The sequence below is a fragment of the Mercenaria mercenaria genome, chromosome 6 (genome assembly GCF_021730395.1).
Source record: "Mercenaria mercenaria strain notata chromosome 6, MADL_Memer_1, whole genome shotgun sequence".
NCBI classification, from domain to species: Eukaryota; Metazoa; Mollusca; class Bivalvia; order Venerida; family Veneridae; genus Mercenaria; species Mercenaria mercenaria.
Window position 1 is genome coordinate 24,804,956 of NC_069366.1, and position 24,812 is coordinate 24,829,767.

Consider the following 24,812-nt stretch of genomic DNA (forward strand, 5'->3'; position numbering starts at 1 on the left):
ACAACCATTAAAATCATAGTCACTTGTCCACATAATGGAATTTATGCTAATTGACCTGGACCCTTGGAAGCCTGTTTATTGTGCACAGCTGTCAAAACAAGGCAATTAAGGTGTTGTTTGCATCATTATTTTATGATGTGGATCAACAAATTTTTATAGAAAGTGTCTTTGATCAGTGCTTCTTATCAAAACATCATGTACATTAATTAATTTTATGATCTATGAAGTTCTGTAAGTTTGGTAGGGTTGTAGATTTTAATGATTAATTAAATGGGTTTGCTTATTTTGAAAATCACTTGATATAGACCTTTCTAGTCTTTCATTTACCTCCAATTAATAAAATTGTGCATTTGTAACAGTAAAAATATTTCTTTTCTGCTGTATCACATGCATAAAACAGCTAAAGTATAATAATATTCTAAGGTTTTAGGTTTGCAGCTTTTTATTGTGAAAAATATTTATCACAAAATTATGAAAAATATACCATCAGAAAGGAAATTTAATTCTATAAATAAATTATGTTGGACACTAAATGGTTAAAACAAGTATTCATAGACTAATTTTCATCTGAGTAACACAGGTATAAATTTTGCATTTTTCTGCAATAACCTGTATGGAGATAGTGTACAGATAATGCTACTGAGTGTATTGGGTATCAATAATCAATACTATTGTTTCTGTATGGAGTAAAGGGTTAAAAAATGACATGAATCTGGCTGCAGACTCCTTTAACTTCTTTGCATTAAAAACTTTGAATGAAAAAATAAATATTCCGTTATCTTATGTCATTTCAAAAACTGTCATCAAGGTGCTCTGGGCCTTGCTCTTAATGTAAAATTGATATAAATGTGCAAATCAATTTTAATACAGAGCCCTGAGCAGTTGGTCTATAAATAATACATGAACAAATTTATACATTATGCATGAGTTACAAATATGATGTTGTAAGCTTAAGTTTTTTTTTCTACTATTTAAAGTTTACACTAAAATACATGTAAGCTGCACCAGTCTCTATATACAATCAATATGTTTAAGTGGTTTGTTCATATTAACATTAAAGAAATGAACACACAGGTAAAAATTACAAGAAAAAAACAACAACATGAAAATAACTTCCAAGTGAGGAATATTTCCCAAGCAAACAGTATTTCTGTCTCTGCACTCCAAGGTCTGCTTGCAACAATGTTGTTTTATTTTTAAAGGTTTTCTCGGCAAACCATTCAGTTACAATTTCACAGTTCTTTGCTTTCTTACTTCAACATTTAATCACTTTGAGGTTTTATGACTAATTTTGTTCTGTTTCTGCCTATGGATTTACTGTGATTAAAATAAATGTTTCACGGCTCATCACTGAAACTATATACAATTCTAATTCTCCCACCTATAGACTGACCAATAAATGTATGTTGCCCTCTTATTTGTTTGCATTTGCTAGTTTCTAGAAGTACTACCAGTACTAAATGGAAGTCTCCAAGTCTGTGTTAAGAAGTATCATGATGTATCCATCTCTTCGTAATCGTTTTGGCTTTCAAAACCACCAGTTTCGCTTTCTAACGATGTTTCTTTCCTCTGTACTTCATTTAGTACAAATTTATCCTGATTACCATCAGCATCTTCTTCGTTTCTTAAATCCCCACTCACTTCATTTACTGCTCTATTTTCTGACACCGAGGTCTGAAGTATTTCACAATTTTGATCATTTGTATTTAAGCTAGTATCAGTATTTTCTATGTCATTTAGCAAATTACTACCCATTTGTTCAGTAAATTCATTACCTGGTTCATTACAAGTCATCTCCTGCATTGCTTTATAATCATTCTCTTCTACATTCTTTTCAGTTATGTTATCTTCTTCTGTGCTAAAATCTTCAATGCCATGCTTTGCTTCGGTACTGATCTCTTTATTACTCGATTCACTCTCCAATATTCCTACTGTTTCCTTGTCTCTATGACTAGATAAGATATCTTTTGCCAAAATTGCAGTTTCTTCATCTTTATCTACGTCTTCAATGTCAAATTCTCTTGCTTTTCCCTCTCCACTTAGTTCTGCACCACTTGTTAAATCATCATTATTCCCATCTGCAGCCACAGCTTCTATTTCATTATCTATTGCCTCCCAGTCAATCCCTTCTTGTTCCTTCTCATTGTCCGACTCTTCCGTGTTTTCATTTTCAATTTCAGTTTCTTCGATTTGACCCTTTTCCTTTCCAGCTTCAGGATGTTGAACTTCTTTAACAGTAAAATCTTGTGTTTTGTCTGTTTCATGTCCTACAGCAGTTTCTTCAATTATACTATTTGTGACAACTGTTTGGTCATTCATCATGGCTTCAACATTTTCCACATTTTGTCCAGCACTATGTTCTGGATAATTTTCAGACCTTTGGTCTTCGGATTTGTCCTCAGCATCTACCAATGGCATATTATCAGTCATTTTAACTGTTGCATCATCTGAATGTATATACTTTTCCTTAATGCCTTCTTCAGCATTTTTTTCAACATCTGAATCAGCCTTGGAAGCTTCATCTTTATCAGAAACATTTTCAATGTATGCAATTTCTTCAGTTTCTTTTTTTTCAGATACCTTTTCAACATCTTCATTTACAGGTTCATCCCTGCTATCATCTTCAGATTCTGTACCATCAGTAGTTTCACTGCAGTCAATAACTGAATTTTGCAAGAACTTCTCATATTCTCTAGTATACTCATCTCTATCTGAAACGTTGTTGTATGTAGCTTCTGTGTCTGAATCTGAATCAATGTCTTTGTCATCGTCATTGTCAGAGGTTCTTTGCACACTAGATTCTTTTGATGCTTCAGCATCAATGTTGCCACCTTTAATACTGCTGATAACACAATCAACATCTGCAGTTTCTTTCATACTGTATGTTATGCTAGCATCTGTATTTTCTGATTCTTGTCTTGATTTATCTTCCAGGTCTTCATCTGAACCTTGTTTTTCTATCTCAGCATCTGCCTCCATTTCTGTAAACTGTTCATTGTTTGGTGACATTGTATTATCATGTTTCCCATTTATTCTTTGAATGGAAACCACAGGAAAACTAGATAATTTGTCACATGCTGAAACATCATAAAGGCCAACTGACAACAAATTGCCCATCATATCTTCACTATCATTCACAAATTCAATTGTAGGTCTTGATGTGTCTTCATCACCTGTTATTCCATACTCCTCAGCATGTTCAGGATGTTCTTTAAGCATGTGTTCATCAAAAAGTTTCTTTGTCCAGTGTACCATTGGACAAAACTCACACTTATGCTGAATTGTTTCAAATTCTGTATGCTTAGGAGAAGACATGGCATCCAATGGTTCAGTTTTGATTTCACCACTTCCCATAGCTTGCATCACATGTTTGTCTAGTTCCAATGCACTTTTATCTGGATGAAACCGTTTGTTGTGTGTGTCATACTGCATCTGACTCCAGAAAACTCTTGCACACTCTGTGCAATACAGGCACTTCTTTCTTTTCATTCCAATCTTGGATGGTGAATCCTCCATCATCACTTTATGCACATTCTTAATATGACTTTTCAACGTAAATTGTTTCGAGAAGATCTTCTTACAAATTGGACAATCATGCCCTACCATTTCCTTTTTCCCTTTCACTGCAGATTCCATATTTTTCTTTGCAGACTTGTCTGATTTCTTAGGTTTAACTGCATTTCCAATACTTTTTGGTCCAGTTTTCTTTTCAGTTTTCTTAGGCTGGTCCACTTTTGCTACTTTTGGACTTTCACCCTTTTTCACATTCTTGTGCATAGTTTTCATGTGTAACTCAAAAGTTTCTGTCTTGATGAAATTCAAGTTGCATTTTTTACAGAAATTTGACGCCACTTTTTTCAACTCCTTTTTCACAGGTTTCTTTTCTTTTGGTAGTTTCTTTTCTTTTGTAGAAACTTGTTTTGCAGGATCAGTTTTTGTCTCAGATAATGATCTTGACCTTGTTATTCTGCCCTTTAGCAGGGATGTTTTCACTACAATCTTTGGCTTGTGGGACTTTGCTACATGTGATCTCAAAAGCCATATTTTATCGAATTGTTTGCTGCATTTCTTGCATTTGTATTTTATAGGTTTCACCTCCTTCTTATTTTTATCAATTTCTTTGCCTTTCACAGCATGTCCTTTACTTTTGTCAGTGGCATTTTTGACCCCAGATTGTTTATCCTTTATCTTATGTGTCAGTTTATGGGCTTTTAATCTAAATTCCTGCTTAAATGATGCCGAGCATATGTCACATTTATGAGGCATTACAGATGTGTGGGACAGCATGTGCTCAAGTAACTTAATTTTTGTTGGGAAACTTTCCTTGCAAATATCGCATGACATACCAACACCGGTAGTAGATTTAGGCTTGTGCAGCTGTGCCTCGTGCATTCTGAGACTGGACTCTTTTTGAAATGATTTATCACACACTTTGCATGTGTGAGACTCTTTCTTAACCTGGTGTTCTAGCATGTGTGCCTTTATACTTTCCTTGTCTGGAAAAACCTTATTGCACACTCCACATGTTTGAGGATCAGAATCCTTGTGATATGTTTCCACATGGGATACAAGATTTCTCTTCCACTTGAATGACTTTTCACAGTAGCTACATTTATGTTGGCTTGGTTCACTTCTGCTCTTCTGTTCTTCTGAACCTTGTGGCTTTCTGTGAGTCACCTTATGCTTTAACATGGCTTTTTCTGTCTCAAATAACATCAAACATATCTTACATTTAACTTTCTTTGCCCATAGTTTAGTATGCAGCTTTTTCATGTGACATTCAAGTTGATACTTTGAAATAAACTGTTTGTTACACAAGCAACATCTGTATGGTTTTTCGCCTGTATGTTTCCTCATGTGAACTTCCAGGGACTTCGGAGTAGCAAACTCAAGATTACAAATCTCACATATTACAGCTTCTGTTTTTACTTCAACATCGTTTTCATCATGGACAGAAATCATATGGTGACGAAGGTTTGATAAAGTTGAAAACTTCTGTTCACATACATCACAATGGTAAACCAAATTCACAGTTCCTAAAGAATTTTTTGGAGAAGAGTTCATTGTATCAGGAGGAAGTTCTATGTTATGTTTCATTTTCATATGTCTTCTTAAATTTATTCTCAGATCGAACTGTTTTGGGCAAAGATCACATTTAAACTCCCCCGATGTTTTAACCAAATTCACCTTATCAGGCGATGTTTTAACCGAACTTATCTTTCCAGTTTTTTTACTGATAGCCTCTATCTTATGAACTCTCAATATATGTTGTTTCAGACCTTTCTCTTCAAGAAAAACTTTCGTGCATTTGTCACACTGAATCTGTTCACTTAATTTCTTACTTTTAGTAATCAGTCTACCAGAGTGACTATATTTCAAAGCTGACTGTGGACTCATGACTTTGTCAGCGTCATGTATGTCATGTTCATGTTTCATCAGTCCTTTGTAAGTAGCATATACAGCACCACAGAACTTACAATCAAAAGACTCTTTCCCATATTTGTCAAGTTTCACCCTTTTCTTTACAGTTTCACGAATATCTTCTCCATCAGACTCCAATTTTCTTTTGGATGACTTGTTTAAATCCTTTTCAAGTTTCTTCTTTGGAGATTCCAATTTCAATTTCGCATCTACTTCAGCAATCTCAGCCAAGACTACTTCTTCATCTACTTCAGCGTGTTTGTTTCTGTTATGATGAATTAATCCTAAAGCTGTGGAATACATATTACCACAAGTCTTGCAGGAGTAAATGGCTGGCTGCAGGTCAGACACAAGATCAAAATCTGGTTTAATATCGACATTAACACCAGTATTGTGGAATGCTAGATGTTTTTTCAAGGTAGCATCTCTACTAAATCCTTCCCCACACAAGTTACATCTATGCTGCTTTTTCTTTACTGATTCTATGTTGCAAGAATGAGCTTTGCCAAGATTAAAATTTTTACCCAGGAAGGCTGTAATATCTGCAGAGCTTTCTGCTGTGTGATCCTCATCATTGCTTTCAAATTCATCATCTTCAGTCTTTTTCTTATTGGATGGTGTTTTAGTTGGAGATTCGTTTTCACTCGTAGGTAGCTGAATACCATGCTTTGCAAACATGTGCCGGGCCATGTTACTCTTAACATTAAAAACCAGGTCACATTCAGTGCATTTGAAACTTTCACTTGAATTTGAAAAAAATCTCTCCTTGTATTTGTGAACATTTCTCAAATGCTTTCTTAAATACTTCCTAGAAGAATAAATCTTATCACATGACATACATTGAAATGTCTTTAAATCAAATTCTACTATTTTCTCTTTTCCAACATCTTTATCAGTGTATTTCCTCTCAACAGAAGGGCTGCTTGCCTCCACCTTGAATTCTAGGTCACCATGATCATCATGCATATGTACTGTCAATTCTTCAGTGGTCTTAAAGATTTCTTCACAAACCTTACAAATATGCAGTTGTGAACTTCTTCTTTTAGGACTTAATCCTATCTCTGATGACTCATTCTTCTTTTTTTCAACCATTTTGGGAAAGGGAAGTTTTATTTTAGTAGTCGCTTGAGTCTTGTTTACAGGCTTTGTTTCTTTTGGTTTAGTCCCTAATGATTCTTTTCTTACCTTCTTAGTCTTCGGTGTTGGTTTCCAACCTTCTTTTTCTTCTAGTTCAGCTCTTGCTATTTCTTCTTTCTCAAGATCTTTCAAGGCTTCTTTAAGTTCATCCTTCTTATGTACAGAAGCGTGTTTCTCTAATGCAGCTTTCCTTGAAAACTGAGCACCACACTGCTGACATTTATAATTCTTGTCAAAATCACGTGGTTCTATATTTGTAAAATCAACTGGTTCATCCTGCTCATCGTCTGTTGAAATAAATTCCTCTTTTGGTGTAACAGACTTTCGTTTTGACTTCATATGAGTCCTCAAGTGGAAATTCAACTGTGTAACGCTACTGCACATTTTTCCGCAATGATCACATGTAACTGGTTCAGGTGGGTCAGCCACTTTCTCATAGAGTGGGAACAGCTTTAACATCTCAACAGTATCTCCACCAAAGTGAACATCCCTTAAGTGCTGCTTGTAAAGTGGTTTATTAAGCCAAAACTCACCACAAAGATCGCAAACTATTTCCAGATTAATATTACTCATTCCTGGATACTGTTTCAACATACTTGCCCTATCTCTAGCAAAATGTTTGTTTACAAGATGCGTTCTTAGTTGCGCTTTATGTTCAAAACCAGCTCCACACATATCACAAAGGCTATTCTGTGATGTATGTTCTTTTAAATGGTTTTTCAGTTTAAGAGAAGTTTCAAATTTACCTTTACATTTTGAGCAAACAAGCGCAAAGTCATGGTTTTGAAACTGATGTTCCTCTAGCAAAGACCGTTCAGGAAACTCTTCATAACAGGTCAGGCACTGATAATTTCCTGTATGAAATAACTTCACATGTAAATCCAACTTGGTTTTCACTTCAAACTCCTCGTCACATTCTGAACATGTAAAAACCACATCATTGTTGTGTACATCTTTTATATGCCTCTCCAATGTGTGAAGAAGCTTGTATTTCTTATGACATGCTGGACACTCCTGAGTCCTTTCAGCTGAATGTATCACCATGTGATTTTCTAAATCAGTCTTTTTGTCAAACTTCTTGTCACAGACTGTGCACTTCTTATCCTTAATGCCTTCCATCAGCTCATCTGAATTACTATGCTGTGTTTTAACATGTGACACAAAGGCCTTTTTACTTGGCAATATAGCATCACATTCTTTACAAGGGTACATTAAATCTGCATGCTCAGATTTTATATGATCATTATATTCTGATCTCTCCGTGAAAACTTTGATACAATGTGGACATGTGAATGGCCCCACATGTATCTTTGAATGCCGCTGAACGTTTTGTTCACTTTTGAACAATTTCCCACAGATCGGACAAGGGACCTTTGCATTTTCCTCATGTTGTTCAGTTATATGACGTTTCAGTCCTTGTTGGTACCTGAACGTTTTTTCGCAATGCTTACACTGATAATTCTTCTCCTCGGTTTTGTGCTCACTCCTTTCCTCTGTGGGTTTCATGGAACCTTTCTTCTTATGAAGTTCTAAGTGAGATTGTAGATTAACTTCTCTCGCAAACAGACGCTGGCATAAGTGGCAAGTAAAAGTGACAGCCTTTGTATGAACAATTTCATGGCATCTGAACGTTCTATAAAATTTGAATGTACGAGGGCACATGGAGCATTTGTAAGGCCTTGCTTCATTTACTGGAGCTGTTGGGGCACGGTCTGTAGATGTCCCAGCACTTGATGTTGACTTGGTTTCCAGTGCAGCTGATGCTACAGTATTGACAGGGGCACTTTTACTACCTGGGGTAACAGATTCTGTAGTAGGGTTAACATCTTTACTGGTATTAATTGTAGCACGCACTTCTTTCCCATCGCCTTGTACAATCAAAAGCTCTATATCAGTATTTCCTTCTAACATTGATAAATCCAAACCCAAGTCTTCCAATTTTACTTGACTGTAATTGGTGCCTGCCTTATCCCTGGTCACAAGTGTACCATCGGCAAACAACTGGATGGTTACATCAGAATCAGGCACACTGAAAAGTACAAAAATGTTCATAGTAAAGACATACTGTAAGTAACAATTTATTAAATACACAGGATACAATACTCGGGTCAAACAGTGGATGAACAAGAGGTATATGATCTCCTAGATCACTCACCTGAGTTACGATTTTGAAATAAAACAAGCGGTTTGAGGGGAGATTATTTTCAGATTTTCCAATATAGCTATTTAGGGAAAACTAGCCATGTCCCCTGGTGGACATGTTTTTTAAGGAAAGAATGATTCGAAAGAATTTGGTACAGTGTTACTTAAACAAGAGGACCATGATGGTCCTGAATTGCTCACCTCTTCCCACATGACCCAGTTTTGAGTATGACGTCATTATTTGACATAGTGACCTAGTTTTTGAGCTCATGTGACCCAGTTTTGAACTTGACCTAGATATTATCAAGATAAAAATTCTGACCAATTTTCATAAAGATCCATTGAAAAATATGGTCTCTACAGAGGTCACAAGGTTTTTCTATTATTTGACCTATTGACCTAGTTTTCGAAGGTACGTGACCCTGTTTTGAACTTTACCTAGATATCATCAAGGTGAACATTCTCACTAATTTTCATGAAGATCTCATGAAAAATATGGCCTCTAGAGAGGTCACAAGGTTTTTCTATTTTTATACCTACTGGCCTAGTTTTTGACCGCATGTGACCCGGTTTCGAACTTGACCTAGATATCATCAAGGTGAACATTCAGATCAATTTTCATGAAGATCCATTGAAAAATATGGCCTCTAGAGAGGTTAAAAGATTTTAATAATTTTAGACCTACTGACCTAGTTTTTGACCGCAGTTGACCCAGTTTCAAACTTGACCTAGATATCATCAAGATGAACATTCAGACCAACTTTAATACAGATCCCATGAAAAGTATGGCCTCTAGAGAGGTCACAAGTTTTTTTTATTATTTGACCTACTGACCTAGTTTTTTAAGGCATGTGACCCAGTTTCGAACTTGACCTAGATATCATCAAGGTGAACATTCTGACCAATTTTCATGAAGATCTCATGAAATATATGGCCTCTAGAGAGGTCACAAGGTTTTTCTATTTTTAGACCTACTGACCTAGTTTTTGACCGCACGTGACCCAGTTTCGAACTTGACCTAGATATCATCAAGATGAACATTCAGACCAACTTTCATACAGATCCCATGAAAAATATGGCCTTTAGAGAGGTCACAAGGTTTGTCTATTATTTGACCTACTGACCTAGTTTTTGACGGCACGTGACCCAGTTTCGAACTTGACCTAGATATCATCAAGGTGAACATTCTGACCAATTTTCATGAAGATCTTGTGAAATATGTGGCCTCGAGAGGTCACAAGGTTTTTCTATTTTTAGACCTTCTGACCTAGTTTTTGACCGCACGTGACCCAGTTTCGAACTTGACCTAGATATCATCAAGATGAACATTCAGACCAACTTTCATATAGATCCCATGAAAAATATGGCCTTTAGAGAGGTCACAAGGTTTTTCAATTATTTGACCTACTGACCTAGTTTTTGATGGCACGTGACCCAGTTTCGAAATTGACCTAGATATCATCAAGGTGAACGTTCTGACCAATTTTCATGAAGATCTTGTGAAATATATGGCCTCTACAGAGGTCACAAGGTTTTTCTATTTTTAGACCTACTGACCTAGTTTTTGATGGCACGTGACCCAGTTTCGAACTTGATCTAGATATCATCAAGGTGAACATTCTGACCAATTTTCATGAAGATCTTGCGAAATATATGGCCTCTAGAGAGGTCACAAGGTTTTTCTATTTTTAGACCTACTGACCTAGTTTTTGAAGGCACGTGACCCAGTTTCGAACTTGACCTAGATATCATCAAGATGAACATTCTGACCAACTTTCATAAAGATTCAATCAAAAATGTGACCTCTAGAGTGGTCACAAGCAAAAGTTTACGGACGGACGACGGACACCGCGCGATCACAAAAGCTCACCTTGTCACTTTGTGACAGGTGAGCTAAAAAAATATTGCAGTGAAATTATTTTCAAATCAAGCCAGCACTTTTTGGGTGGAAGATTTTTAAAGGGTTCTATTTAGCCATACAGTGAAAACTAGCCCCTCCACCAGGCAACCATGTTCTGCAATGAAACAAAATGATTTGAAGTATTTTATTAGTCACCCACTGCTCACTTCTAAGGAATTATTCTTAAATCCAGCCAGTAGTTTCAGATGTGAATTTCAAAGTTTTCCATATACTGTAAAATCATTTAATTTCGTGGGCATGAAATTTCGTGGTTTGGTCAAAACAGCAATTTCGTGGTGATATGGATTTCAACTTTTGAATATAACATGAATGGAAGTTTTACTTTTTCGTTGGGATTAAATTTCGTGGATTGACTCAACCAATAAAAATTAATCCACCACTTATATTAATGATTTCACAGTAGCGTGAAATAGCTCCATTACATCATGCTTTTAACTTAACAGAAAGATTTAAAGGAATCTGGCAAAGGGCCACAAATGGAAAATTATTTTGAAATTATTTCAAAATCTGGCCAGCAGTTTCTGAATAGTTTTAAAGCTTTTCCTTTAAATTGCCATGGTAACCAGAATTCAGCAGTAACAACCTAGATTTGAAAGAATCAGATAGAGACCACTCAGGGAACATTCCAGTGAAGCTTTGTTGAAACTGATAAAGAGGACTAGGAAATGTTTTTTTTTACAGATGGATGGACATCCAACAATCCTAAAAGCTCACCCAATTATTCAGTTTACCTACAAAAGTGAAACACTATAAATTTAAATCCTCATGAGGAGGACATTTTTCAAAAACCATGACATTTCATGTCAGCAAAATTAAATTTGTTTGTTTGTTTTGGGTTTAACGCAGTTTTTTAACAGTATTTCAGTTATGCAATGGCGGGCAGTTAACCTAACCAGTGTTCCTGGATTCTGTACCAGTATTAACCTTTTCTTCGCAAGTAACTGCCAACTTCCCCACATAAATAAGAGGTGGAGGACAAATGATTTCAAACACAATATCTTTTATCAAATTGAAATGGATTTCCACGTTCTGTTTGCTGTGACTTTGACCTTTAATAGAACGACCCCAAAGTCAATAGGTGTCATCTACTCTGCATGTCCAATCATCCTATGAAGTTTCAACATTCTAGGTCGAGTGGTTCTCAAGTTACTGACTGGAAATGGTTTTCCATGTTCATTTCCCCGCGAACTTGACCTTTAATAGTGACTCCAAAATCAATAGGGGTCATCTACTTTATATGTCCCAATTATCCTATAAAGTTCCACATTCTGGGTCAAGTGGTTCTCAAGTTATTGATCGGAAATGGTTTTCCATGTTCAGGCCCCTGTGACCTTGACCTATAATAGAGTGACCCCAAAATCAATAGGGGTCATCAACTCTGCATGACCAATCATCCTATAATGTTTCAACATTCTGGGTCAAGTGGTTCTCAAGTTATTGATCGGAAATGGTTTTCCATGTTCAGGCCCCTGTGACCTTGACCTCTGATGGAGTGAGCCAAAAAACAATAGTGGTCGTCTACTCCATAAGCCCTGCCACCCTAGGAAGTTCAAAGGTTCTAGGTCAAATGGTTCTCCAGTTACTGATCGGAAGTGAAGTGTAAAGGACTGACAGAAGGGGCAAAAACAATATGTCTCCCCCAATGTGGGGAGACATAACAAGAGGGTCACTGACACTAAAGCGCTCACCTGTGTACAAGACTTCAAGTGTGTAAGTACAGAGTTAGGTTTCTTTTATGTTAGCCTATATTATATACATGTCACATACATTTTTAAACCTAGGGCAATAATTTTAACAATTATGGTAGAAATTACAAATCCGATATCACACGCCAAATATAAACTTAAGGCTCTGGCTATTATTGATTTTTTAAGTTTCTTATATAAAAGCCTATAGAAAGTACATGTCAGACACACGGTCATGGCCATTTTTTGGACCTTAGGGCAATAATTTGGACAAGTATGGTAGAGAGTCAAACCCTTATATCACATGCCAAATATCAAAGCCCTAGAGAAAAGTCTGACAGCTGAAAACCTATTTTTAACAAAAATGACAGGCATGTTCAATGAATCGGAACCATCTAAACAACTTTGAAAGAGGGCTACCCAGAGATCATTAAATTCTGTGTAAAGTTTCATCAAAATCCATTATGTGGTTTTGAAAGATATTGTTTAAAGAAATTGTTGATGGAAAGTGACCACTCTCTGGGGGCCACATTTTTTTATAATCAGAAAAATCTGAACAATATTTGTAGAGGTCATACAAGCTCCATTTATTTGTTTGTTTGTTTTGGGCTTAACACCGTTTTTCAACTGTATTTCAGTCATGTAACGGCGGGCAGTCAACCTAACCAGTGTTCCTGGATTCTGTACCAGTACAAACCTGTTCTCCGCAAGTAACTGCCAACTTCCCCACATGAATTATCAGAGGTGGAAGAAGAATGATTTCAGACACAATGTCTTTTATTAAATCGTCATGGAGAACAACGCCTTGCCCGGGGATCGAACTCGCGACCCCGCGATCCGTAGACCAACGCTCTACCTACTGAGCTAAGCGGGCAGGTTGAGGTCCATTTGTGTAAAACACTATATACATATAGGGTAAAATGACCACACCCTCTGGTGGCCATGTTTTTTGACAAATCAAAATAATTTAAACAATCTTGGAAGAGGGTCACACAAGGATCATAAATTTGCATAAAATTATATTAAAACCGGGTGAGCAGTTTCACACAAGGTTTTTTTTTTTTAATTTCCACTATATACATATAGGGAAAAGTGACCACGCCCCCTGGCGGCCATGTTTTTTTTTAAATCCTTATTTTTTTAACAATCTTGGTAGCGGGTCACACAAGGACCATTTGCGTAAAATTATTCTAAAATCAGGCCAGCAGTTTCACATAAGAAGATTTTTATAGTTCCAGTTATATATACAAAAAGGGAAAAGTGACCACAGTCCCTCTGACGAATCGGTATAATTTGAACAATCTTGATAGAGAGTCAAACAAGAACCATTTGTGTAAAATTATTTTAAAATCAGGCCAGCAGTTTCACATAAGAAGATTTTTATAGTTCCAGTTATATATACATATAGGGAAAAGTGACGACAGCCTCTGGCGGCCATGTTTTTTGGACAAATCAAAATAATTTGAATAATCTTGGTAGAGGGTCACACAAGGATCATTTGTGTAAAATTATTTTAAAATCAGGCCAGCAGTTTCATACAAGAAGATTTTTTATGTTTCCACTATATACATATAGGGAAAAGTAACCACGCCCTCGGCAGCCATGTTTTTTTTTTTTTACAAATCGGTAAAGTTTGATCAATCTTGGTAGAGGGTCACACAAAGACCATTTGTGTAAAATCATTTTAAAATCGGGCCAGCAGTTTCACACAAGAAGATTTTTTAAATTTTCACTCTATACATATAGAGAAAAGTGACCATGCCACCTGGAGGCCATGTTTTTTTGATGATTAAGTATAATTTAAACAATTTTGGTTGAGGGTGACATACTATATTTCAAGACCATTTGTGTGAAATTATTTTAAAATCAGACCATCAGTTTAGGAGGAGATGTCGTTTGAAGTTTTTCTATTTTTAGCTCTAGCGGCCCCTATGTGCAATCAAGCTGAACCATTTGAATAACTTTGGTAGAGGACCATCCAAGGAATATCAATGCCAAGTTTCATCAAATTCTATTCTGTGGTTTTGGAGGAGATGTCTATTAAACACTGTTGAGGACGGACGGATGTGCGATAGACACAGCGTGATCAAAGCACTGTTCAGGTGAGATAAAAACATTCTGACGTTTCATGTAGTTCAGGTAGAAAATAGGGCTTTGGCAGTCTTCACAAGGTTTCCCTATGATTTGACTTGTTGACTTAACTTGTAGTTACAAAAGACCCAGTTTTCAAATAGACCTAGATTTAACAGACAATTATTCCGAGGCTTTTCAAAAATTTAACCTTAGTGACCTAGTTCTTGAAACTTGATGCCCCAGTCCCAAATCTCACTTAGCTTTAATTAAATCAATATTTTAAGTTTTCTAAGATCAGGTAGAAAAGTAGCGTCTACAGTGCTGAAACGTTTCAAACCTGACCTAGATTTCTATCTGACAAAATTTCATCAAGACAAGTTGAATTTGTGGCTTCAGAGTGTTAACCTGGAATTTAACATACACATTCTTACCAGTTTCATTAAGATTGGGCTTAAAATTCCACCTCTAACAAACTGAATGTAAATTTGATGACTAACAACACATGGCAACAGATGCAGGGTGAGCTTGCCAAGAATTGTTTCTAAGGTGTCTACATAATTATGATAAAGATATGAAAAAGACATAGGGAGATCGCATTTAGTTCTTGGTAACTTGTCATGGCAAGCTAAAATGGGCGTAATTCCTGAAATATTGGTGTCAGATATACAGCCCTAGAGTTGTATGATGTGGGGATGATGAGATGCAACTACTTTCAAGCTTGAAGCAAATACATCAGTAACAAGAGCACCGCCTTGCGGATGCAGATGCTCATCTGATTTTTTTGTCTCTGTATAATAGAAATATTGTCATACCCATGATTTTGTAAGTCTAAAAGGGGCCATAATTCTTGCAAAAAAGCAATGCAGAGTTATGGTACTTGATGTGCAGTCAGCTTTTAATGGCGAACACTTGCTCCAAGTTTTAAAGCAAAAGCTTTGACTGTTAAGCAGAAAAGTTGACATAAAAATAAAAGTCCAAAAGGGGCCATAATTCTTGCAAAAAGCAGGATGGAGTTATGTTTCTTGCTGTACAGAGCCAACTTTTGATGGTGAACAAGTGTTGCAAGTTTTAAAGCAATAGCTTTGATAGTTTAGGAGAAAAGTTGATCTAAACATAATTTTTTTTTTTGATTTAACGTCGCACCGACACATGATATGTCATATGGCGACTTTCCAGCTTTAATGGTGAAGGAAAACCCCAGGTGCCCCTCCATGCATTATTTCATCATGAGCAGGCACCTGGGTAGAACCACCAACCTTCCGTAAGCCAGCTGGATGGCTTCCTCACATGAAGAATTCAACGCCCCCAAGTGAGGCTCGAACCCACATCGATGAGGGAGAAGTGATTTGAAGTCAGCGACCTTAACCACCCGGCCATGGAGGCCCCTGATCTTAACATAAAACTTAATAAAGAAATCTGATATTTAACGTTGCACCGACACATGATATGTCATATGGCGACTTTCCAGCTTTAATGGTGAAGGAAAACCCCAGGTGCCCCTCCGTGCATTATTTCATCACGAGCAGGCACCTGGGTAAAACCACCGACCTTCCGTCAGCCAGCTGGATGGCTTCCTCACATGAAGAATTCAACGCCCCCGAGTGAGGCTCAAACCCACATCGATGAGGGAGAAGTGATTTGAAGTCAGCAACCTTAACCACTCGGCCATGGAGGCCCCTGACCTAAACATAAAACAAGTCCAAAAGGGGCCATAATTCTTGCAAAAAGATGGAGTTATGTATCTTGCTGTACAGAGTCAGCTATTGATGGTGAACAAGTGTTGCAAGTTTTAAAGCAATAGCTTTGATAGTTTAGGAGAAAAGCTGACCTAAACATAAAACCTAACCAGGCAACGCAGACGTCGATCAAGGGATGACAATAACTCATCATTCCCCCCCCCCCCCCAAAAATCAGATGAGCTAAAAGAGATAGAGTGAAAGTGCATCAAAACTTCTACTCTGAAATTTTACGTAAAATGGGGGTGTATTTCATGAAATATTTGTGCCATACTTACAGCCCTTCTACAATATGTGATTAATGATGTAAAACAACCCTTTTAAGTTGGAATCATACCAACTGAGTAACAGAGTGGAAGTGCATCAAAATTAAAACCTGAAATTCTAAGTTCGTTCTTACTTTTTACATTTGGGCTTAGAGCAGTTTTTCAACAGCATGTCAGTTTTGTAACTGTAGGCAGTTTACCTAAACAGTGCTCCTGGACTGTTGTTCTTTTGTGCACCATTACACTGTCAGCAAGTTTCCAGCTTTAATGGTGGAGGAAGACTGGTAGGTACCCCTGCATTGTTTCATCACAGTGGGGACCTGGGTGGAATCACTGTCCTTCCCCATTAAGCAAGTTGGATGGCTTCCTCACACGAATAATTCAATGCCCAGAGTGAGGCTCACACACATTGGTGAGCAGCAAGTGATTTGAAGTCAGCAATCTAACTTATCCTGTCGCAGAGGCCCCTTTCCTGGATTCTTTACCAGTATTTACTTTTCTCCACAAGTAACTGCAAATGATCTCCCCGAGAATGACAGGTGAAGGATGACTAATTCCAAACATAATGTCTTTAATCAAATCGTCACCGAGAACATAAGCCTTGCCCAGGGAACGAACACATGACAGCCCGACCTGTAGATATACTGTCTCCCTATTGAGCTAAACGGTCAGACTTTGAAATTCTAGGTAAAAATAAGCATGATGCAAGAAATATTGGTGCGAGAGTTATGGCCTTTTGACACATATCTCTTATGATAAGGAACAACTATTTTAAGTTTGAATCAAGTCATTTGAAGTGCACCAAAAATTTAACCAAACTGCGACTCAGAAGCCAGGCCAAGTAGGATTGCTCTCTATCTTCTTCATACAGTCAAGCTTATAAAAATCAGTTGATGGGTGGCAGAATTATAGACCAGTCACGAAAATGCTGACAGACTTAGAGACAGAAGTCACAGAAGTAAGCCAATGTCCAAGTCAAACTTGTCCTATATTTGATGTTACCCATGTGTATCAAAAATGATTTGACAGTTCTACTGTTCTGGGTCAATGTGACCTTGACCATCGACCTACTGACCTCAAAATCAATAGGGGTCACCTGTTGGTCATGATAAACCTTCCTATCAAGTTTCATGATCCTAGGCCCAAGCATTCTGAAGTTATTGTCCGGAAACAGTTTAACTGTTCTGGGTCACTGTGACCTTGACCTGTGACCTCAAAATCAATAGGGATCATCTGCTGGTCATGATCAACCTTCCTATTAAATTTCATGATCCTAGGCCCAAGAGTTCTCAAGTTAACATCAAGAAACGGTTTAACTCTTCTGGGTCACTGTGACCTTAACCTACTGACCTCAAAATCAATAGGGATCATCTGCTGGTCATGACCAACCTCCCTATCAACTTTCATGATTATAGGCCCAAGAGTTCTCATGTTATCATCCACAAAACCATTTAACTGTTCCAGGTTATTGTGACCTTGACCTTTGACCTACTAACTTCAGTCAAACTCGACCTGTATTTTATTATGTTACACCTGTGTACCAAAAATTATTTAAATCTGTCAAGCCTTTCATGAGTTATTGTCCGGAAACCATGAAAACCAACAAACCTACCGACAAGCTCACCCCTATATGCCCGCACCCCCACAAACTTCATTTATGGGGGTATAACTAATGATTGCCTGCAGAATAATTATGTAGTAAACTTATTTTTTTCAGACACTGAATACCTGTGTGTTTATACAGCATTCTTAAAACAATATTTTGCTGTAAAAAATAAGTGATCCGACAGTTTTTAGCAGAGGCTTACCGTAAAAACTCGAATATATTACGCTAGCATGTATATGACGCACCCCCATCTTGTATCCAAATCTTGGGAAAAATGCTTACATTGGAATATATCACGCACCGAAAAATCAGTCGAAAACGTTGTTTACAAAGTCGAAATCGGCCATTAGCAGTATGCGTAAAAACGATTTCCCGTGAAAATCACAATTGCTGCATAATCGGTTACAGACAACAGTGACAATAACTGACAGACAAATTCTTTCTAAAGTATTTGAGAACTTTCTCAAGCTGTCAACACCTTAGCACTTTAACAGACGTGCAAACAAACATCATAATTATGGGCACATCGGACGAGAAAATCGCGGCTAATTAGCGTGTTTGTTTGACAATGTACGAGCTGCTATATTGATCAGTAATAATTTGCTGGAAATAAATAACAAACGATCTGTTTTAATTGCAATTTATTTGAGCATCCTTGAAAGATAATGATTTTAATGACCAAACACCAACAACCCGGAACCGCGAAATTTTGTTTTTTGCCTAATTATTAACTGACACATTATCTGGTGCTCTGGATATGTACGATACTTATTAACTACATTTACAAATACAAAAAATTTAAACTCACAAATAAAATCAACTTTACCGTATATCATCAGAGCTTCTGTTCCGTACATATTTTTAGACCCGCCCAATAAAACGCTCTTCAAGAGGAGGTTAAAAAAGCACGGCCCAAAATGTAAACACATGACAGTTGACAAAATTGTCCGATATTCGCCGATATTTTCAAGTTGGAAAAAAATGTTTGAAGCTCTACCTTGGTATATATTACGCATCCCTTTAAGAAAATGAAAAAAATCGTAAAAAAACTGCGTCATATATTCAAGTTTTTACGGTAAGTAAAACGGCAATTTGCAGGAAGATAATAAGACCTTGACATTCATTATTTACTTACTCAATACTTTTCATCTCGCCACTTGTCTGTGAACTCCCTGTTAGCTGCTCTCCAATGTCAGTTTCTTTGGGAATTTTCCCAACCTCTTCACCATCCTTCCTGGATGCAGTGACATCATTCTAAGAAAAATCATATTATGGTAATGAATGTGCAAATGTTTATTGAAATTTTTAGTTGAGAAAGTAATTCTTACACTTACATATTTCTTACTTTTAGCTTCTCATGCATGAAATGCTAATATTAATTTTGAAATTTATTACTATGACACAACTGATTCAAGAAAAATTCTCAAACTGAATTAATTAACATTTTGTTCGAGCATTTTCAGAAGTATTTTAGATATATATGAAGAAACAATGGTACATAATCATATCTCTTGATTTCTAACAAGAGCATGTTTGTTTTCCTCACTGACAGCTTTCTTACTACATATAAATGGATGATAAATGATACAGATGTTAAAATGTCTTTAGATACTTTTTTTTGTTGGTTTTAATTTCACATCAACACAATTATAGATCATATTGCCACTTTCCAGCTTTTTATGGTGGAGGAAGACCCAAGGTGCTCCTCTGTGCATTATTTCATCAATAGTGGGCAACCGGGTTGAACTACCCAGCAGGCAACTTGGTAGAACCATCAACCATCCGCAGGCCAGCTCACATGTCCCAAAAGAACATATATGCATCAAAGGAGTACTATACTTGGAATCTCATGATTTATCAGAAATAAAATGTGCACTTCTTACCGAGATAGATGAGCAGGCTGGAAACCTGTATTAAGAGACCACTTAAGAAAACATGCCCCGTCTCTTAACACATCTTTCTTCAAAACGTGCGCAAATAAAAACAGACAAAATTTTTTCTCTACCATACCTTCTTTCTAATAAAATTTCCCCAAAATACAACATTCATAAACCTTTTTCTGCAGCACTTAAATGCTAGCTTCACACGTGCTATCTTATCGTTTTTTTTTGTTCCGCTAATTATATCTTCCGTGTGGTCTTTTATCACAGGTATTCCATTTTTAACGGTACTTTGTGAAAATGATGCAAACAAGATGATGGCAAATGCAATCCTTCAAATTTTCTTAGATTTACACACCTTTTTTGATAGATCAACAGTCATTTGTAACTTCTTTCCTTTATCTTTTCTCTTTTTCCTAGCGCTGAAAGGAATTGGAGGCCTTCTTTTATTCATTTTAGTTCTATGTTCTTTCCAGCTATGTACCCTGAGAAGGACATGACTATCAAAAACTTGTCCACATTTAACACAGAACTCTTTAGATTCAACGTGCGACTTCACATGCTCAGCCAGGTCCATTTTCCTTTTAAACTCTTGCTCACACACTGTACACGGAAAGCATTTTACATGCATTTCCGCATGTCTCCAGTATGTATTTGTTTTCTTAAACACTGTTTTACATTCAGGGCAGGTTAGAGGCATTCCAACTAGATGTTTATCAATCATGTGAGCTGCTAGAATTTTCTGTGTAGTCGATCTTTTGTTGCATATCTTGCAGCGTAATCCTTCCGTATGTAGTGTCTGTGTGTGTTTCCTGAAATTTATTTCGCCATTACATAAAATGTCGCATCCTCCACATTTGTATGGGTCCACAAGTGGTATGTATAATTCCAGACCTTCTGGAATGACACCTTTGTATTTGTCAAATTTATAGACTGGTTCCACTTCTTCTGACATCAAACTGTAACTTGGTTCTTCTTCAAATTGAGCCGTATTCCAAACGTCTTCAGTTAGACTGCAAGCAAATGGATGGCAAATTTTAACCTATTGCATATGTGTGCATCAAGTTGTTTATATATTTTACTGAATGAATTTGTATTTACCAAGTATCTAGTAGCTTATGACCAAAGTTGATACTTCAACCACTTTTCAGTTCAGAGCAAATGTGTTATAAAAATAGTTTCTGATATTGTGAAGGTATTTTTGGATGAATAAGAAAATAAGATTACAAAATTGGTACCAGGTGAAAGATACAAAGTTACACATCAAATTCTCCACTTAAATAAATGTACAGTAGTGTTTTTTCAAACAAGTATGAGATGCTTTCTGAAGTATTTCATCAAAGTATGCTCATCTCGTTATCTTGATGTCATTTTTCATTTATAGAGTTTATGGAAAAACTTTTAGATGATTTAAAAACTGAATTAATATTGATACTTGGAACCTTATGTTTTACAAACCAGTTTTGAATGTATTTAAAAATGTTGGACTGTAGTAACTTTAGAATGAAACTGTGTATTTTTGAGCTTTAAAATCTTAACTACATGTATGTTAATGCAAGTACATAGTAGATGCTAGATTTTTTAACTGTTTAAAGTTTAATATATCAAGGAATTTCATGACTTACACTGTTCCTATCTGATCCACCAAGTTATCATATGACGTCCTTGGGGGGTTTGTTTCATCCAGGGGATCTGACTCAGTTCTGTCCAAAGGTTGTAATGAAGGATCATTTAGCAGTATCTGATTATCCTGATCAACATTTTCTCCATCAGTAAGGGATCTGCTAGTATGTTGTGGATAAACAGATCTCAAACTATCTTTTTCAACTTCATTTTCTTTTTTATTTTTACTTTCCGTGTTTTGTGATGCACTGGTAGTACCTGACTTCAGTTCTTCTCCAGTCGCTTGTTTATGTCTTTTTTCAATAGCTTTGTCTAGTTTTGTTTCAACTGTTTGATCAATGTCAACAGTAGAATGATTCTCATTTTCATTTATTCCTTCAATGTTTTCATTATCATTGTCATCATTATCAGTACCTCCATCAGACTCCCTACGTGATGCATATGCCTCATTTATATCACTGTTTTCGAAGGAGTTTATATATTTCTGTACTATTTTTGTCAGGTTTCTCTTATCGAAGTCTACACCATCAAAAGTGTTTTCGACATGCTCTTGTTCATTTTCAATAGGTGCATTAACTACTATAATAGTACCCTTGTCCACGGCAAAAGAACTGTTAACACCATAATTTCCCAACTGTTTATTTCTAACACCACTTTCTTTCAGATTTTCTTCAACTGCATGCGGAACTATTTTCTTTTTTCCTTTATCATGATAAGTAAGTATATGATTTCTACAGACAAGTCTATTTGCAAATATTTTTGAGCAGTGCAAGCACTGGTATTTATCCTTCAAATGATACTGAACATGTCTTCCCAAATTTCCCTCATCCTCAAATGAAGAGAGGCAGAAATCACATTTGAAATAACTCATGTGATTTTTCTGATGTGTTTTCATTACACCTGAATTGAGGGTTCTAAAATCGCAAAGATTGCAGTGGTACGTTCTCTCTTTAGTGTTCTTACAATGTCTTAAAAGAATATGTCTTTTTGTGCGACTATGAGAGACAAATTGTGCTTTACATTTTTTACAAACATATGGTCCTCTTATGGTACCTTTACCCTTCACAACCATATCTTTGCCTTTCTTTATGAAGGAGTCCACAGAGTTTGAAGATATATCTGTAACTGTCTGCACTGTTTGAACATTTTCATTCATACAAATTATACCTCCATCCGGCCATTCCAGAGGAAGACATTTATTTCTTTTCTTTTTAGTGTGTTTCTTCAACTGAGCTGTTGTCTTGTATCTTCTTTTACACACACATTCAATGTTTCCTGTTGTATGGGTCCGCCTGTGCTTGCGCAAATCTTTCTTATCAGAAAATCTAACTCCACACCCTTTCTTTTCACAAACCCATGGTCCAATATGTTCTTTCATATGATCGAGCAAGTCATTTTTATTGCTAAATTTTTCATTACATTTTGTACACTTCATACCTTGTCCATCACGGTCTGAATGTCCGAATATTTGGTGTCGCCAGAGTGCGGTATAGTTTGGAAGCCTTAGATTACAGACTGAACAAACGCTTTTATGCACATCTACATGTACAATTACAGCAATAAAATCATGAAAACACTGCTTACAAAAGTTACATTGATACACGTTTTTCAGTTCGTTAATATTTACACTTTCTTCGTCATTACCTTGATCTACAAGACTGCTGTTCTCATCAGCTTCGCTTACTATATCCTCTCTTTCATCAACTGGAATATTTACTGAGCAGGAACTATTTTTTTTAAAAGAAAGAGACATTTTTTCACTTTCCGACAATCTTGAAACAGTTAATTCTCTATACCCTATGCCTATATTGGGTGCTTTCTTTTTTGGAACTACACCATGAACCATTCTTTTGTGGGTTGTCTGGCCTCTCATTGACAGAAATGATTTATTACATAGCCTACAATTATGATGTCCAATGACCTTCTTCCTTTCAAAGAGCAGTGATTTGTCCCTGTAATTTTGGATCTTAATCAAATACTTAGTTTCTGCTTCTGTACCACATTTTTTCTTATGTTTCTCTAAAATGTATTTTTTCAAAAATCCAAAATTACACTGTGAACAACTGAATGGATAAATGCCTCGATGAAGTTTCATATGAACCAAGTACTGATTTTTCATTACCATTTTACGACCGCATAGTTCACACAAATACCGTTTCTCCATATGCTTGGTTCTCATATGGAAGTTCTTCTGCCTCCAGTTCGGAAAGGACTGAGCGCACCGAATGCATTTATAATTTCTTTCTTTGTGGGATTTCAGGTGTTCTTTATATTCCATTTTTTTTCTAAACAAAGTCTTGCATCGATAACATTTGAATGGACCAGTATGAACACTTCTTAGATGTTTATTTAGTTTATTGTTTCCAAAAAATATTTTTTTACAGAAGATGCAGGATCTTTCATCACTGCTTCTCAAGTATTTGTTACGTGAATGACTTTTGATACTGGACTTAATGTCACCTTCATTTAACTGCACCGAACATGTATTTTTGGGGACGTTTTTCATAGCTTTTTGGTAATTTACTACTTACAACTTCATCACAATCTACCCTTTCTAAAACAAGTCTAGGCCATTCAGTAATTTCAGTTGTGTCATGATTTTCCGTCTCGGCAATTTTTACATTTGTATGTTTTTCATGTTCATTGTCTGACTCGGCTGTTTCACAATCTGATATCTCTACTAAATTGTCATCTGATTCTGCCGTAACTTCAATAATTTCTACACAGTCATCATCATCTTCATCATCATCATCATCAATCTTTTCCACACTTGTTTGTTCACTGTTCTTTAAAACTTTATCTTTTGATACACTCGATACCTGTAATGTTTTTGCTGCTCTAGCTTCTTTCCTGTTAATGTCAAATGACTCACAAACAGATGCTTTTATATGTTTACGAAGGCTTTCATCACTCCAAAATACCTCTTTACACTTCTCGCATTCAAACTTTTTTGGCCGATGCATTTCAATTACATGTTTACTGTAAGTAGTAGAAGGCACTTCTTCCCTACAGATTTTGCATTTTACAGTACGTGTTTTACTTAGCTTTAGCTGTAATTCTGCTTTCTTTGATTCTTGCTTTTTAAATGAGTGCTGTTGTGATTCTGATTTGTCTGGTGTACAACTGTCTTGCTTTTTAAAAGAATGTGGCTGTGACTCAGATTTGTCTGATAGACGTTCTTCTTGTTTACCAAATAAACGCTGTTGTGGTTTGGATTTGTCTATCTGACAGCCTATGTTATGTTGTTCAAACAAATGCTGTTGCAATTTTGATTTCTTTCCAGTTGTAAATTGACATTTTTCACATTTTAGAACTCTTTTAA

General features: G+C 36.3%; 1 protein-coding gene across 2 annotated transcripts in view; it reads right to left on the reverse strand.

Annotated features, from left to right (window-relative positions):
- Positions 1-695: 695 nt before the first annotated feature.
- The window catches only part of LOC123550620 (uncharacterized), a 41,716-nt gene continuing 17,599 nt past the window's right edge, over positions 696-24,812 (reverse strand). Inside the window, exons 1-4 of one of the 2 annotated variants that reach the window (XM_045339051.2) lie at positions 21,493-23,951; positions 20,226-20,880; positions 19,123-19,241; positions 696-8,587 (exon numbers count right to left, since the gene is read on the reverse strand). In XM_045339051.2, coding sequence (XP_045194986.2) covers positions 1,492-8,587; positions 19,123-19,241; positions 20,226-20,880; positions 21,493-23,768 — 10,146 coding nt within the window. In that variant the 5' untranslated portion in view covers positions 23,769-23,951 and the 3' untranslated portion in view covers positions 696-1,491. Of the gene's footprint in view, positions 8,588-19,122; positions 19,242-20,225; positions 20,881-21,492; positions 23,952-24,812 lie in introns of those variants that run through there. The other variant, XM_053545442.1, reaches the window with a different exon arrangement.